This window comes from Humulus lupulus, chromosome 7 (genome assembly GCF_963169125.1).
Source record: "Humulus lupulus chromosome 7, drHumLupu1.1, whole genome shotgun sequence".
Taxonomy (NCBI): Eukaryota; Viridiplantae; Streptophyta; class Magnoliopsida; order Rosales; family Cannabaceae; genus Humulus; species Humulus lupulus.
The window spans coordinates 30576712-30594729 of NC_084799.1; the positions used below are offsets into that span (position 1 = coordinate 30576712).

An 18018-nucleotide genomic window follows, 5' to 3' on the forward strand; every position below is an offset into this window, starting at 1 on the left:
TGTATTGTGAATTGTTCCATAATGTATTTGTAGGAAGGTATAAATGAATATGTATCTTAATCAATAAAAAATGAGAAATTATAGGAAATGACTCAAAATAAAGCCATCAAGAAGCTAATGTCCTCATTTTTAAAATTGTAGATAAATGATCATTTTACATTGTTGATTACCTAAATTACTCTTTTTTATAATTTGTTTATTTATTTAGGATTATATTATTTTAATATAGTAGTATATGCATATTAGTTTTGTTTAATTAGTTTTTATTTTAAAGTTATATTGATTTTTTAAGTTTTTTATAGGTTGTTGGTATATTATTTTCCAATTAGTGTATATGTTTTTTGTTGTATGGTATATATTTTTTTTTTTGTGATATTTAATTTCTACTTTATTATACATAGTGGTAGTATATAATTTTGTATCATGGTATATACATTTTAATGGTAGTATATAATTTTGTTAGCATAGTATATACATTTTTTAGTAATAATTTTGTAAGTTTTGATAGTATATTATTTTTCAACTCAGTATATATATTTTGTGGTATGGTATATCATTCAACAACTCATAAAAAACGAAAAAAAAAATCAAAATAACTTTAAAATAAAAACTAATTAAACAAAACTAATATACATATATTATAATATTAAAATATTTAGAATAAAATAGTAATTTGTTAAAGAGTATATTTGGTAATTTATGATATTAAATAGATGATTAGGCTATTTTACTACAAAATTAAAAACATGGACATTTACTTTCTTTCACACAACATTAAAGATCATTTTGCTCCATGCCCCATAAAAAATTGTATCAATATATGTATTTGGTCAAAGGGTCCTCTTAGGGTAGGCCCTGAGCTAAGGCGGGCTAGGCCCACGCCGAAGGCCTCTTAGTCCAAGAGCCCATTTTTTTTTAAATTATTTTGAAAAATATCATAAACATTTAAAATCTTCATACAAAATAATACTTATCTTTAATATTTTGTAGAGCCCAATCTTATTCTGGACTGACATTGGGTCCTACCTATACAACTACGAGCTTAACTTTTTGAAATGCTGAAAGTTAAAGGATAATGTCAGTGTATTTGGAATGCACTATAAGAGTTACATATACCAAATGAAAATGACTTCTTATCTTCCACTTGCTTTATTTTATTCTTTTGCTCTCTCAATTGAGTTACCTTTCACTTCAGAACTGTTTTCCCAAGAATTGAAAAGGCGCATATATATATTATACAATCATGTAATTGGTGACCTTTGTTATTTTGGGTTGTATTTTTAGTTCTTACAACTTTCATGTGACTACTAATCTAGTACTATGTAAGTTGACTATATACTTTTTCATTTACATTATGCCTTTCTTTTTCATTTAAATTTTATTCTTGTTGGAGGGGCAAATAAAATTATGTGACATAATAGCCTAAGAAAATATCTTCTTATTGCACTATTAATTTACTATCTTATTGACTACTTTATTATCTTTTCATTTCTCTCTATCAAAGCTGGGCACTCACTGTCCTATAGTAGTGATTGCGCCATCAGAATCAGAATCTGATTACACATATTAATTACAATCCCATATTATATACATGATATTTCTTTATATGTAACTTTTATCATGAGGACAAAGACCTATAAATATAGACCATTAAAAAAAGGACATAAATGTACAAGAAATAAAGTATACAAAAATATAAGATTTAGACACGTGTAGGGTGGATAATTAGTGCATAAACCCTCAGTTGCATTATAAATAGCAAGCAAGGCCCCAACCAAGAAAGGCATCCAAATCCAATATATCTTAATTAGTTCGAATTATATATTTAGTTTTTCTCTTCAAACCAATACTAAAAATATGTCTTGCTGCTCAGGAAAGTGTGGTTGTGGTTCTGCCTGCTCTTGCGGCAGTGGCTGCACTGGGTATGCACTTTTTTCTTCATTCTTTTCTTTAATCACATGTTTCCCTAGTTAGAATAAAATTTCCTCATGATACTCATGGAGGCCATGATATTATATCATAGTAATATATGTATATATATATATATATATATATTAAAAAAATGACTTTCCTAGCTAATTAAAATTAATATGTTTTATTTCTTACTGATATGTACTCAGATGTGGTGGCAAGTACCCTGACCTTGGAATCTTAGAGACTAACACCTCTGTATCTCTCATCACTGGAATAGCACCAGCCAAGGCGTACGTATATATATAAATATTTAGTAATAAAATATTTTATGCAAGAGAAATAAAATATCAATAATAATTTTATATTTTTAATTGTAGTTACTATGTGGACTCGGAGATGAGCTATGGAGCTGAGAATGATGGCTGTGGTTCCGGGTGCAGCTGTGGTTCGAACTGCTCATGTGGCTCAGGTTGCAAGTGCGGCAAATGATCGGTGGATAAAGAGCCCCAAGCCCCAGAAAAAAAAAACCATAATTATATATATGAAATAAGAGAATAATATATATATGTTATCATGGTGATTGGAAAATGTCTAAAATGTTTGGGTAAATGTATGCAGGGTACTCTAGTACTACTGAATAATATTTGAATCGTTTCAAAATGAGTAAAGCCATGTTCATGCAATACTGTACAAGCTTCATTTCCTAGTAAGTTAGGATTTGTGGGTTTGTATATATATGTGTATGTATATCATGGCCATTATATACCGTGTTGCCAAGCTCTTTTCCTATATCTTCGTACATGGTCTTATATAGCTTCTTTTATGCTTTATGACCTATAATTAAGGGAGGTACCATTAATATCTTGCACACCATTCCTAGAAAATTGATATGGGAGATCAGTTTTCAACGCGTATGACACTTATACAATGGTTGAGAAACAAAAGCATGAAAGTTTTATGAGAACTGTCATTCTATGTTAAGAACGAAATTATAATTCTATATGAAAAAATTAGTTATTGTATGTCTCATCGTACACAGATGATAGTTCTACAGTAGAACTATCTCTTGTGTTAAATTTTAACATGACAAAATGATTTTTTTGGGGGTTATCATTGTATATGCATCGTTTAATTATAATTTTACTTAAAGTTTTTGTGAGATAATAATATAAAAATAGAAAATACCAGTTTGATCCCTGTGTTTTTCTCAAATACGCGATTTGCTCATGTGTTTTGTTAAATGATAATTCAGATAATGTGTTTTACAAAATTGATCAAAATAATACATTATATCCAATTTTGGTAAAAAAAAAATTCAAATATAATCAAAATGAATGAATATTGAATTGAATTGGTATTGGTTTTGTATAGAGATGAAATTTACATTACTTACAATTTTTTATATCATAGATATTTTTATAATTTTGTAAATTATATATATCAGGTTTTTTTATTATTAATTACCGGTTTATATATATTTATTGTGGCATGGTTTATATATTTGATATAGGGTGGTGCTACAGTGCACCCCAAAAAATGGGTACCCTGGTGCATCACTTTGTTTTTCAATACTTTGATGATTTTTTGAGTAATTTTTTTTATTATGACCGTGTATATTGTAATTATTTAAAGTGTCCTGCAAATTTTTAGAAAATTTTGAATAAATTATACTGCAGAAAACAAGATTCAAATAGTTTGTTGTATGCATGACTATTTTTTTTATGCACGTGGAAAGTATCTGTAAATTATTCGAATTTTCAAAAAAAAAAATTGTATTGTAAATAACTACAATATACACAATAATCATAAAAAAAAATGCGCAAAAAATCATCATCTAGGTACTGAAAATACGAACAGGGTGCACCCTAGACTTTCCCTTTGATATACACCAAATTTAGCTATTCGATGCAATTTTTTTTTAAAAAAAAAGTAAAAGCTATATTTTTAAATAAAATTTTATAAACCGTAGAAGTGATTAAGAAAAACTTAAATAATTATTACTATTCTAAAAAAATACCCCATTTATAAATGTACTATATATTTTAATTGGGATGATGTATTTCTTATGATATATAGAAAGAAAGAAAAAACTATATACTCTTATTTAAAATAAGTATACATATTGATTTTGCATGTAGTCTTATTAATTGGTTGTAATGTTAAACGATACTATTATGATTTAGCATTACTCTTGTCCTAAACATTATTTGGTTTAACTTTCATTATATAATATAAAAATTGAAATGTGTGTTACTCTAATGAAGAAATTACATTTTATATGAGATTTTTAATAGTGTACAAAAATATGGTTTTTTTTTTTCAAAAAATTCAAAAAAAGTTAATCTATGGCTTTTTTTTAAGAATTTTCACTTTTATAGGTTTATTTTCACATATTTTTGTATAAAAGTTCATTTATGTCATAGTTTTACTATTAATCAAGTTTTATTAATTTGGAAGGGTATGTTTGTAATTTGATTATTATTATTATTTAGCATATTTGTTTTTTTATTTTATTTTTATATAACTAATTTTATATTAAATTTTTCTTTGGTTATTTTGCAAATTTTTTTTTTTTTTTTGTAATATGAATTGTGTTTAAAAATATTTTTTATTTATTATAAACATTTTTTCCTTTTTTTTAGATCGTACGTTTCTTTTTTCAAATCATGGGTAAGGTAACCAATTACTTAATTGATCTTTGACAGTTATGTAAAAAAAAAAAAAAATCCTAGAGCTAGGTTAAATAACATGTACCAAGAGGGGTAACTAGTTACCCTGAGATGAGTAATTTTCTGCCATAAGAGAGGTAACCAGTTACCATAAGATGGGTGACGGGTTACTCATATTAAATATGAAAATAAACATCAAATTTGAAGGAAAAAGATGAATAACACTTCATTAAAAAATGAATAAGTAACTATGATTTTAGTAACATATGTAACTAGTTATCATAAAGAACTCATAAATATACACACACATCAGAATGTGAAGGTAATCAGTTACCCCCAGAAATATACACAAGAAGAACGGAAGGTAACTAGTTACCACAGATCTGAAGATAGAAAAAAAATCAGATCCACCCATTTTCTCTTCTCTCCCATCTTCTTCTCTTCCCTCACCAAGAACCCTAGTCGTCGCCTACCTTTCTGTCGCCTAGGTTCGTGTCTAGGCCACCTCCCTGCATCACCTCCGACCACGAACCACATTCCTCCCTCACCTTCAACCACCACCAGAACCCCTTATCCCCTGCACGTGAGCCCTGTCGTTTTGGATCTAGGTGCCCATCGACACCACAGGCAAAGTTGGAGGTGGTTTTCCATGAAGATGGTGGTGTCGCGCCTGGACCCGCGCTTAGATGGGGCTCTCGAACGAAGCTGGGGTCTCGGACGGGTGGGGCTCGGGCGGAGCTAGGGTCTCGAACAGTTGGGGACTCGAACGATTGGAGCTGGGTTCAGATGGTGGGGCTCGGGCAGAGCTGGGCTCTCAAACGGTTGGGGTCTTGAACGATTGGAGCTGGGTTTGGATGGTGGGGCTCGGGTGGAGCTGGGCTCTCGAACGATTGGGGTCACCGGAGCTAGAGGGGATTGCGCTGGCCGGAGCTGCAGGGGATGGTGCAGATGGATTTTGGAGAAAGAATGGGTTTGTGTGGCTGGGGTTTGAGAGAGAGAGAAGAGTGGAAGGCTAATTTTACAATAGTACCTCTGTTTGGCAGATATGTTTTGGTTTTAAATTTACCTTACATATTTAGTTAGCTAGTAATTGTGTTTCCCATATTTTTTTTCTTTAATTAATTTTCCCATACAAATTAGCAAAAGTATAATCCTCATATTTTTGCACAGTGATAGCATAAAATCCATATTTTTGAAAAATTCTCTATTCTAATTATAGTTTTGATTTTCAAACTTAATTTTACAACACTCATAATCTTGTATTATATGTAACATTAATGACCTTTTATTAGTTTTCTAACTTCTTATATCTCATTCATATTATTTATTGTTCCATTTAAATGTGAAATCCTACCACCCTTAAAAAAATGTAGAATCTTATTCATACGAGTTTATTAATCTCGGTCGATCTATATATGAATGCCATTATATAACTAATTAAATTAAGGGAAATTCACAAGAATGCCTAAGATTTAAAAAAAATACTAAAAATATGAAATTTAGAAAGAAAAGAAATTACAAAAATAGAGATGACATAATCATAAATACAGAGTTTCTTTTTGTACAAATTTGTAACTAAAATTTTACAAGTTTGTAACCATATGTTACAATTTTGTAAACAGCATTTAAAGACTAAATAGAAAATTGTAACAAGCCATTATAGAACTGTTCGAAAATGTTATGCGTATTTTTGTAATTTTTGTAAAATTTCGTATTTTTCAATTTTTTTTAAAATTTACAGTGTTATATGTAATTTTTCCTTAAATTAATGATCAATAATTAATACTCGATAAACATTAGACATTGATTTAGAAAAAATTAAGATTATGTTTGGTTGGGGGTAATAGAATGGAAATGAAATGAAATTAATTAATTTTAATTTTATTCCTTTGTTTGGTTGCATTTATAAGTATTGGAAAATCATTCCAATAAAATGACTTTTCCACCATTTACCATTCCCATTTCTTTGTTTACATTATTCCCACTTATTTGTGATATTGTGTTTTGTGTTACTATGAGTCTTAATACTATAGGGTAGATACTATTTTACTTCTTTATGTTTTGCTTAATATATACATTTATGTGACGTTTAGTTGGAGGGAATGAAATGGAGGAATAGGCATGAAAATGGGAAAATGAATAAGAATAGAATGGAATAAAAATTATTATGAATAATTTTTTTTTTCAATCTTGCATTGGAATGGTCTTTCCTCTCATTTTCTAATGAAATAGTCATTAATCCACCAAAATGGTGGAAAACCCATTATATTTAAATGACCTTCCAATACTCTAAAATGCAACCAAACAAATGAATAGAATGAAAATTAATTTATTTCCTTTCCATTATCCCCAACCAAGCATCACCTTACATTTATAATAATAACAACAATGTACTTTATTTTATTTTTTCAATCTTGCGTTGGAATAATCTTTCCTCTCATTTTCAAAATAAATAGTCATTAATCCACCAAAATGGTGGAAAAACCATTATATTGGAATGAAATTCAATTACTCTAATGGTATGTTTACTTGCACGTAATCAGAATAATATACAATCGGAATCACTAATAATCAGATTGACCTTCAATTGAATTACTGAATTGGAGTCAAAATAAGTTGTTTACTTAATTTGGAGGAATCTGAATCACCAATATTCTCATTGATGTGTTTACTTTACTTTGAAATTGGAATAAATTATTTACAAGTTACAAAAATGCCCTTGATTATGTTAGGATTAATGCCCTAAAAGCATGTAAAGACATTTTATTGATTTTAAATAAAAGTACAATTTTATTATATTTGAATGTTATAATATTTTTTGAATTAATTATATAATAATATCAAGAAAATTTCTTATTCATTCATGAAAATATGATCTTGTATTAGTACGAGAGAATTAAGATCATATATAATGAATAAAATAGTCAGTAACATATTAAAGTAAGGAATCTTTAATGAATGGTTAATAGTACGGTTTGCTAAGCATACGAGATGCAAGTAATCTAGATTCGGATTACTGATGTCGATAGACATCTTAGTAAATGTGTTTTATATAATAGAGATTATATATGACATGACTGATTAGAATTAATTATCTTTATGAACTTGTCATTTGACGTAAAGATTTAATTCTTGTCATAATAGATGATTATTTGTAGATCATACTAAATCCTGAGTATTCATGAACTTCTATTTATGTTTATTGGATCTTTTGATTCACTCGTTAATGTCTCTTAGAATAATGAGGCTAATGACTTTTGTTTTGGAGATTCAATATCATGGGTAGTTGGGAACATGAATTACATTAATGGAATTCATGATTTCCTAACGGATTGAACATTGGTTCCCTTAAGGGTTGATTCTGGAACTGAATAGTTATTGAGCTCAAATCTATAATTAGATTATAGATTAATTATTCGCTAGTGAATTAATGGTACTTAAGGATCAATAGGCAATTAGAAGAAACGGTAATTTTGATCAACTCTAGTTAACGAACCAATAATAGAGGACATAACTATATCTATTGATTATATCAATGGACTACTAGAGAAAACTATATAAATATAATTCTATAAATACTTATAGTGCAATTCCATATTTATAGTGGAGTAATCATGAAATTAATAAATAAGATTATTATATTAAAGAGTTTAATTAATAATCTAGTTTATTGGAACTTTGTATTATGGGTCTATGGTCCCCAAATCACATCTGTCCTACTGTCAATGGTAGGAATGTCAAAAGAAAGATTTGTTAAGAGAAATGACTAAATTGCAAATGAATTAATTTTCCAGGGCAAGAAAATAATTATTTGATAATTGTGGGTGATTGATTAATTGTTAATTAATTAATTATTTAACTAAATAGTTTTTATTTTGAAAAACTATAGGTTAAAATTAATATTAATCTTGTTTGGATTAATATAAAGAGTGAGAATAATAAATATATTATTTATAATATGATATTTATTTATTTTAAAACTGATATTTTAAGATAAAGTTAATTTTGAATTAACTGATATTTATGTTGGAATAAATATCTTGTCTTAAAAGTTGATTAAATAAACAAATGAGAAAATTAAGGCAACCCTAATAGGGCTAGGCAACACACACTGTACAGTACAGTGTATGGCGCCTAACATCAATGATTTTATCCCTGGGATTTGAATTTTGAATTTCAAATAAATATGTTTAATCAGTTATTTATTTATTCTTTTTATATATGATTTAAATATATAATTAAATGAAAATATCTAATCAATTTTAATTTGAATTATATTTTAATTAAATAAATATTATTTAATTAGATTAAATATCTTTATAAATCTTATATACGTGATATTCAGAAAAACAATGAATGATCAGACTCTCTCTAAAAAGCAATAGTTTTCTTTAAACCTGAAAATTATTCTAAACCTTCTATTTGTCAAAAACTCTTTAGATCTCATATGTTGAGTACATCTAGGGAGTCACATAAATTAATCTTTTGAATCCTACGTGCTCACACACGTCCTTGTGTGTTTGAGGATTGATTTGGAAAATCAGGGTGTGAGATCTCAAAACACTGGATAGGAAGATCGTTGATTTATACAAAAAGACTCAATAACACTTTATAGGCTACAAGAGGCAATCCATGATCTATTTGTATATGATTTAATATATATATATACATTTATGATCCTGGCTGGTATTAATATTTATTAAAATGTACTCATATATTCCGCTGTGTACCTTTGATTTGATCATTTAATACCAACAGATTAAATTTTAACTTTTATAAGCTAAACTTTTTATTTTAATATTATAATTAAATATATTTTTAACTTATGATATTAATTTATTTTTCTATTAATTTTTAAATAATAATAAATAATAAAAATATATTATAAATAAAATAAATTAGTAATTTTAAGTAAAACACAAATGAAAATTAATAAATATTTAATTAATATGTATTTATATTATTTTTTATTAAATCAAATAAAAAATGAAAGTAAATATTAAACATTTAAATTATTAATTTAATAGATTATATATGATCTTTTATATATATTATAAATATTTAAAAATATATATGTATATATATTTTACTTTTTAAAATTTTATTCAATTTTTATTAAATAAGGGCAAAAATTATATTTTATAATTCTAATAGGAATGGGAATGACATTCCCCCAAATCTCATGGGATTGCCAAGCTCATTCCTCAATCCTAAACTAATGTGGGTCCACATATTTCATTCTCATTCCTAACAAAAATTAGGAAAGTAAACAAGGGTAATGAAACTCATTCTCCAATCCCATTCCTTAATCTCATTGCACATAATTGGAATGATGTACAATCGGAATCACTAGTAATCAGATTGACTTTCAATTGAATTACTGAATCTGAGTCATAATAAGTTGTTTACTTAATTTGGAGGAATCAAAATTGGAATCACTAGTATTCTCATTGATGTGTTTACTTTACTTTGAAACCGGAATAAATTATTTGCGTTGTACCCCAAAATAAGCGTGGATTCAATCATTCAGCTAGGGGAACAACTGTCAGATAAACACATGGAAAAAACACGCGAGTAGAACATCTATCTAACGTTGATGTGAGCATCTCGAGTTAAGACTTGGCAGTGCAACATGCAGATAATCTCCAGATCGCCTCGTAGGACAATAATCCAGTTTGAGACATGTAATGGCCAGATCGCCTTCAGGATGCTCTAAACTTAATTCAAACTAAAGTTCATTCACTCTTTGATCTCCAACTTAAGGAAGATGTTCAGCTCATGGAAACCTGGTCATGACGCACAGTGAAGGATCCCGAAAGACTTGGAGGTTCCTTATACGCTCATTAATGTCCTGGTTGTATTACATATTTATTGCCCAAGATAACGGGGGTTATTTCCATAGGCAATCGTATCCTTATGTAAATGAGAATTATCTTGATCGATTATTTACCATATTTATACAAGCGGTTACCCAAACTTGTCCAGGAATATCCACTATAAATATCAGGGATAATGGACAAGAAAAAAAAGACTGCTTTTTAAGATACAAAAAGTCTGCATAAATTGTAAGAGTTCAATAATATTGCCTCGTGGACTAGGTGGGTTTTTAACCACTGAACCATGTAAAAGTGTAAGTGTGAGAAATCATTCATCTTGTTAATTGCGGTTTACAAAATAGCTCTAATATCTTTGTTATCGGATATCTTAATCCATTGTTGGTGAAAAACCGCATCAACAGATTGGTGCTTTCGTTGAGAGCTCATTAGTGCTTAATCCCCTATTCAAAGTTTCATTCGACATTCATCATGGTGGTCACCCGATCCATGCACGATAATGAAATTGAGCAACCTGGTGATCAAGAGGCGCATCTGTTAGGATTAATGCCCTAAAAGCATGTAAAGACATTTTATTGGTTTTAAATAAAAGTAAAATTTTATTATATTTGAATGTTATAATTATTGTTTGAATTAATTATATATTAATATCAAGAAAATTTTGTATTCATTCATGAGAATATGATCTTGTATTAGTACGAGAGAATTAAGATCATATATAATGAATAAAATAGTCAGTAACATATTAAAGTAAGGAATCTTTAATGAATGGTTACTAGTACGGTTTGTTAAGCATACGAGATGCAAGTAGTCTAGATTCGGATTATTGATGTGGATAGACATCTTAGCAAAGGTGTTGTATATAATAGAGATTATATATGACAAGACCAATGAAAAATAATTATCCTTATAAACTTGTCGTTTGACGTAAAGATTTAATTCTTATCATAATAGATGATCATTTGTAGATCAGTCTAAATCATGAGTATTCATGAACTTCTGTTTATGTTTATTGGATCTTTTGATAAGATCTCTTATAATAATGAGGCTAATGACTTTTGTTTTGGAGATTCAATATCATGGATGGTTGGGAACATGAATTACAATAATGGAATCCATGTTTTCTTAACGGATCGAATATTGGTTCCCTTAAGAGTTGATTCTGGAACTGAATAGTTATTGAGCTCAAATCTATAATTAGATTATAGATTTATTATTTGCTAGTGATAATGGTACTTAAGAATCAAGAGGTAATTAGAAAGGTAAGACGATAATTTTGACAAGCTCTAGTTAACGAACAAATAATGGAGGGCGGAATTACATATATTGATTATATCAATGGACTACAAGAGACGTCTCTGTAAATATAATTCTATAAATATTTAGAGTGCAATTCCATATTTATAGTGGAGTAATCATAGAATTAATAAACAAGATTATGAGATTAAAGAGTTTAGTTAATAATCTGATTTATTGGAGCTTCGTATTATAAGTCCATGGTCCCCAGATCACCTCTGTCCTACACTGTCAAGGGTAAGGATGTCAAAAGAAAGATTTGTAAAGAAAAAGGAATTAATTTTCCAGGGCAATGAAATAATTATGTGATAATTATAGGTAATTGATTAATTGTGAATTAATTAATTATTTAACTATATAGTTTTTATTTTGAAAAACTATAGGTTAAAATGAATATTAATCTTGTTTGCATTAATATAAAGAGAGAGAATAACAAATATCTTATTTATAATATGATATTTATTTATTTAATTTAAAACTGACATTTTAAGATAAAGTTAACTTTGAATTAACAAATATTTATGTTGTGATAAATATATTGTCTTAAAACTTGATTAAATAAACAAATGAGAAAATTAGGGCAACCCTAATAGGGTTGGGCGACACACACTGTACAGTATAGTGTGGGCGCCTAACTCAGATATTTTTATCCCTGATATTTGAATTTTGAATTTCAAATAAGTTTGTTTAATCAGTTATTCAATTATTCTTTTTAAATATGATTTAAATAAATAATTAAATGAAAATATCTAATCAGTTTTAATTTGAATTATATTTTAATCAAATAAAGATTATTTAATTAGATTAAATATCTTTATAAGTCTGATAGTTCATGACTTTCAGAATAAGGATTGATTATTATTTTTGAAAAATAGAATTACAGACTCTATCTGTAAAGCGATAGTTTTCTCAAAACCTGAAAACTATTCTAAACCTTATCTCTGTCAAAAACTCTCTAGATCTCATGTGTTTAGTACATCTAGGGAGTCACATAAATCAACATTTTGAATCCTACGTGCCCACACACGCCCTTGTGTGTTTGAGGATTGGTTTGGACGATCAGGGTGTGAGATCTCAGAACACTGGATAGGAAGATCGTTGATTTATAAAAAAAAAGACTCAATGACACTTGATAGGCTACAAGAGATAATTCTTGATCTATTTATATGTGATTTAATATTTATATATGTGTATGATCCTGACTGATATTAATATTTATTAAAATTAGTCCATATATTCCGTTGCGTACCTTTGATTTGATAATTTAATACCAACAACATCATAGGCTGTTCCCGCTAGAAAAGGCCCAGACATTCAGCAATGCCCTGGAAAGCAACATGTGGGCCAAGACGATATTGGGAGTTCAGCGTCATGACCACCAAATCCAAATCTAGGATATCTACTAGCCATCGAGATGTAGAATGCCCAATTAAAGAGCCATCTCGCTCGCACTAACAGGTAGATCGAGAAGGTCCTAGCAAGGTTACCCCCTCTTGCAACCGAAGTCAATGTTGGAAAGAGTCAAAGTGGGTCCCTTAGGTCCCACAGGAATAACTGACCCAATCTCAGTCATCCTGTCAGAACCGCAACTTCAAGCTCTGTACCTTCAGAGCGAAATTAGCGGAGTGCTCAACGTGCTAATCATCATAGGAACCATCGTCCTCATGTTCGTCCTCATGTTAGTCAATCGGTCAGAACTGCAATCCCCAACTTTGTGCCTTCCAAATAGATTCCAAGGAATGTTCACAACAACCCAACGAGGAAAGTTGGGACCAATTCACAGAGACAAAACACCCCCAACAAAATCCACATGCGCTGCGATCAGAGCCTCTGGCACAGAGGACCCGGGAGATCGAGTTAGAACTGAGATGAGCTAATTTAGTGCACCCCGATAGAATGAGGATAGCCTCGCCGATAAGGCACCCGCCATCACCAGTTAGACATCCAACACCACCGCGCCTGCAGAGGAATGCTTCAGTTTGAGGGGATAGCAAGAGAAATCCTCCTCCCTCAGTGGATATCTATGTCCCGCGACCTTGCGCTAATAATCCAGGTCCTCGATCTCAGCCACGGGTCGTAAGTTTCGCTAACGGAAGCTACTAGACGGGGAGCCAGCGTGGAGGCAAGTTTGAAAGCGACCTGAGGAATCATATGAGTTCTGGACAAAGTCCTCGTTTTGATCCACATCCTGACTTGCGTGATTATCTAAATTCACAGAGGAGGTATCCAGCCCGCAATGATGATATGAGTTATACTCAGCATGGGGGAGGTACGTCTATCGTACGCAAAAATGGGAATGTCCCACCTAACCAAGCTCAAACTTGGAGGGAAAACAACCCATCTAACATGTACAATAAGATGAGGGCTGGCGTTCAGCCCCCAGCTAATATAGAGACCAAAGATCCAACCCTCGAGCGACTGGCCTTGATGGAGGAGTAGATGAATAAGCTTTTATCTGGAAAAGTAATTGATGGTTATGATTATGATGAGGGGCTCGAGCCTTTCGCTCCAAATATTGCAGCAGCTTCATATCCTTTTGGCTTCAGGATGTCGACCATGTTTGTGTTTAATGGAAACTCAGATCCATCCAACCACCTCGGGACGTTCAATATGTTGATGATGGCCCACAATGTCAGGTTTGACCTAAGATGTATTTTGTTCCCCGCAACTCTGACCGGATCTGCCAGACAATGGTTCAATAAATACAAAAGACATTCGATCACCTCGTTGAAGAAGTTGTCTTTCGAGTTTAAGAGAGTGTTTCGGGCTTCAAAGGAAACTCGTGTTGAGGCCGAATTATTGGCCAACATAAAACAACAACCTGGTGAGTCCTTGAAAGCATATATGAGCAAGTTCACCAATGCTGCAACATGAGCTAGAGATGTTGATGATAGCTCCAAGCTCATGGCAATGAGGATGGGAATCACGGTAGGAGGCGATTTATGGTAGGAGCTCCAGAGAAAAGGAGTTAAAAGTGTAGATGAGTTCTTGGCCTGGGCTCAGGAATGGATAAATTTGGAGGAGGCGCGATCTGCAGTCGCAGGAACCAGTCAGGTCCCCATTCAGCCCGCTGGAGCGGTGATAGATGTTGCAGCTACGACTCAACCTGTTACCCAGAATAACCAAGTGGGAAACAATAAGAGGAAAGGAAATGGTGAGGGCGACTAGAGCGGTACAAAGAAGAACAAACCTGGGGAGAAATTCAAGCCCATCTATGCCACCTACACTGATATGACCGATACACGGGAACATATTTTCCTGGCAAACTCTAATCGCCTTCGTGGAAGAAATAGAGCCATTGAGGCACCAAAGGGCGAAGATAGATCCCTCTAAGTTTTGCCAATATCACAATGACATCGACCATAACACTGATGATTGCCGAAAATTGAGGGATGAAATCGAAACTCTCATTTGGGCTTGACTGTTAGCCCAGTATGCCCAAAACTGAGTAGTTCCCAACCAATCAACTTGGCAGAATTCTCATTCAGCTTCAGAAACTCCAATTGGTAAACCCAGAGCTCAGGCAGATCAGGGAAACCAAGTTGACCCTCCTCCAATAGTAAGATGAGATATAACCACTATTGTTTGAGGATCCCACTTGGCGGGCATGAGCAATGGATCCCAAAAGAGATATATACAGGAGTTGAAAACCCACAACGACACTAAATTTATCTTGGAGCAACAATTATCAAAACAACAACGGTTGGAGAAACAACCAATCATTTTCATGGAAGAAGGCACTAGCCACTTTCAATTCCCGCATAATGATCCGCTGGTGGTGATCGTTCAGCTTTCCAACCAAAGGGTATGAAGGATATTGGTTGATAATTGGAGCTTAGTAAATGTGCTATTCAGGTTCACCCTAGAAAATATGGGATTGTCCGTAACCGATCTTAAGGTGACCTCAATGACACTATACGAATTCTTAGGTGAAGGAACAGCTGCCGTGGGACAATCAAACTGGTAGTTACTCTGGGGATGATACTTAAACTATTTCTAAAATACTCGAGTTTTTCGTAATCGATTGTCTGGCCGCATATAATGCGATTTTGGGACGACCCACGTTGATAACTTTTGAGGTCATCACCTCGATCCTACACCTAGCGATGAAATTTCCATCGACTTCAAGCATATGTATCGTGAGAGGAGACCAGCTCGCTGCCAGAGAATGCTACAACATTGCCATGAAGGGAAAATCACAACCCTAGTAGCAGTCAATGGTCACAATCGAGCGAGGAGAGGAGCCCCAAATAATGGAAGTTACCCATGGGTGGAAGAACCTCAAGAAGAAGATAACGAGGTCGTCCAACAGGAGGACATTGATCCGCAATTAGGCGAGGATAGGTCTGAGCTCCAAGCTGTGGAGGAGCTCAAGGAAATCAGTATTGACCCAGAGACACCTTCAAGAGTTGTAAAAGTTGGGAGAAATCTTAGAGCTAAAAAGAAGAAGGAGTTGGTCGGATTCTTAAGAAAGAACTTGGACATCTTCGCCTAGTTGCACGAAGATATGGTGGGAATTAGTTCGAGTGTAATAATGCATACTTTAAATTTGGACAGGAATGTGCCTGCAAAATCCCAAAAATGAAGGCTTTTGGGGAGAGAACAATCGAAAGCTTTAGAAGAAGAAGTAGCTCGCCTACTTAAATGCAGATTTTTCAGGGAAGCAAAATATCCGATCTAGGTTGCTAACCCCGTTCTTGTCCCGAAACCAAATGGGAAGTAGAGAACTTGCATTGACTTCTCCGATATCAACAAGGCATGTCCTAAGGACTGTTTCCCATTACCTAGAATTGATCAATTGGTAGACGCAACAGCCGGTCATGAGCTCATGTCTTTCATGGACGCATATTCTGGATATAAGCAGATCGCGATGAACCCTGCAGACCAAGAGCATACCAGCTTCATGACTGAGCATAATGTGTACTGCTACAAAGTTATGTCATTCGGGCTAAAGAATGCCAGTGCAACATATCAACAGTTAGACAACAAAATGTTCATTAACCAGATCGGGAAAAACATGGAGGTGTATGTCGATGATATGCTCGTTAAATCGAAGACTTCTAGTAACTATGTGTCTGGCCTGGAAGAGTGTTTTGGTGTACTAAGGAGGTACGACATGAAGTTAAACCCCCAGAATTACACTTTTGGAGTCTCATTGGGAAAGTTTCTAGGGTTTATAGTCAACACAAGGGGGATAGAGGTGAATCTTGAGAAAATCAAATCGTTATTAGAAATGCCTTCGCCTAGGTCGCGTAAGGAAGTACATAGTTTAACTGGAAAAGTGGCGGCCCTAAACCGCTTGGTTTCAAAATCCACTGATAAGTGTCTCCCATTTTACAATTTTCTTAGAGGAAACAAAAAGTTCGAGTGGACCAAAGAATGCGAACAGGCGTTTCTGTTAGGAACAAGTTTCCTAATATGTAGCGGAATAGTGATGGGTTGCCCAGTGTACAACAAAAAAAAATGTAACATATTTAAACTACCTTTAATTATGTAGATCCATTAATATACATACATTAATCATAAACAAGAAAAGAATAAATGTAACGACCCAAAATTGCTAATAAGGCTTAAGGGCCTTGATTAGTGTGCCAGGAGGGCATAATTGGTATTTATGTGAATGAATGATTAAATGCATGATTGTATGGCATGCATGATCGAATGAGAATATGGATATGATTAGATGCATGACTATGAGATAAGCATGCTTATATGATTATATGAATATATGAGATGCATGACTATGAGTATTAGTATGCATGTAGGCCCTGATTAGGTTATAAGGGTACAATTGTAATTTTGGCCCGTTGAGGGTATAAACATGATTATTTGTGATAAATTGTTGAGGCCACATTATTATGCGGATATATTTGCGGTTTGAGACTCGAGGCGATCCTAGTGAGCAGTTTGGCAGAAAAGTCACAACGAGAATTTATACCCAGCTCGGGAAAGCTCGGGGTTATTTCTGGAAAATATATTGGAGACTATTTGGCATTGAGGAAAATAATTGGTGAATATTAAGATAACGGGAATCAAGCGGTAATTATTAGAGGCACTCGAGGGATTAGCGGGAATTGGCAGCAATGACCAAAATGCCCCTGGAATGTTTTAAGGTTTAGATTATAATGGGAGGGCAATATGGTCATTTGATTTAAAACAGAGATAAGTATCCATCTGCCTTTTTACACCTAGTGGATTATTTAGATGGTAGTGGAAACTGAAAGAAAAGGGAAAGAGACAAAAGGGAAGAAGGAAAAACAGAACTCTTAAGTTAACTTCTCTTTCTCTCATTCGGTTCCTTCTCT

General features: G+C 32.4%; 1 protein-coding gene across 1 annotated transcript; it reads left to right on the forward strand.

The window, feature by feature from the left end:
• Positions 1-1762: 1762 nt before the first annotated feature.
• LOC133791081 (metallothionein-like protein type 2) lies at positions 1763-2703 on the forward strand. Its single transcript, XM_062228971.1, has 3 exons — positions 1763-1922; positions 2121-2204; positions 2292-2703. The coding sequence occupies exons 1-3, from the start codon at positions 1858-1860 to the stop codon at positions 2401-2403; spliced, it is 261 nt and encodes an 86-aa protein (XP_062084955.1). The 5' UTR covers positions 1763-1857; the 3' UTR covers positions 2404-2703.
• The last annotated feature ends 15315 nt before the right edge of the window (positions 2704-18018 follow it).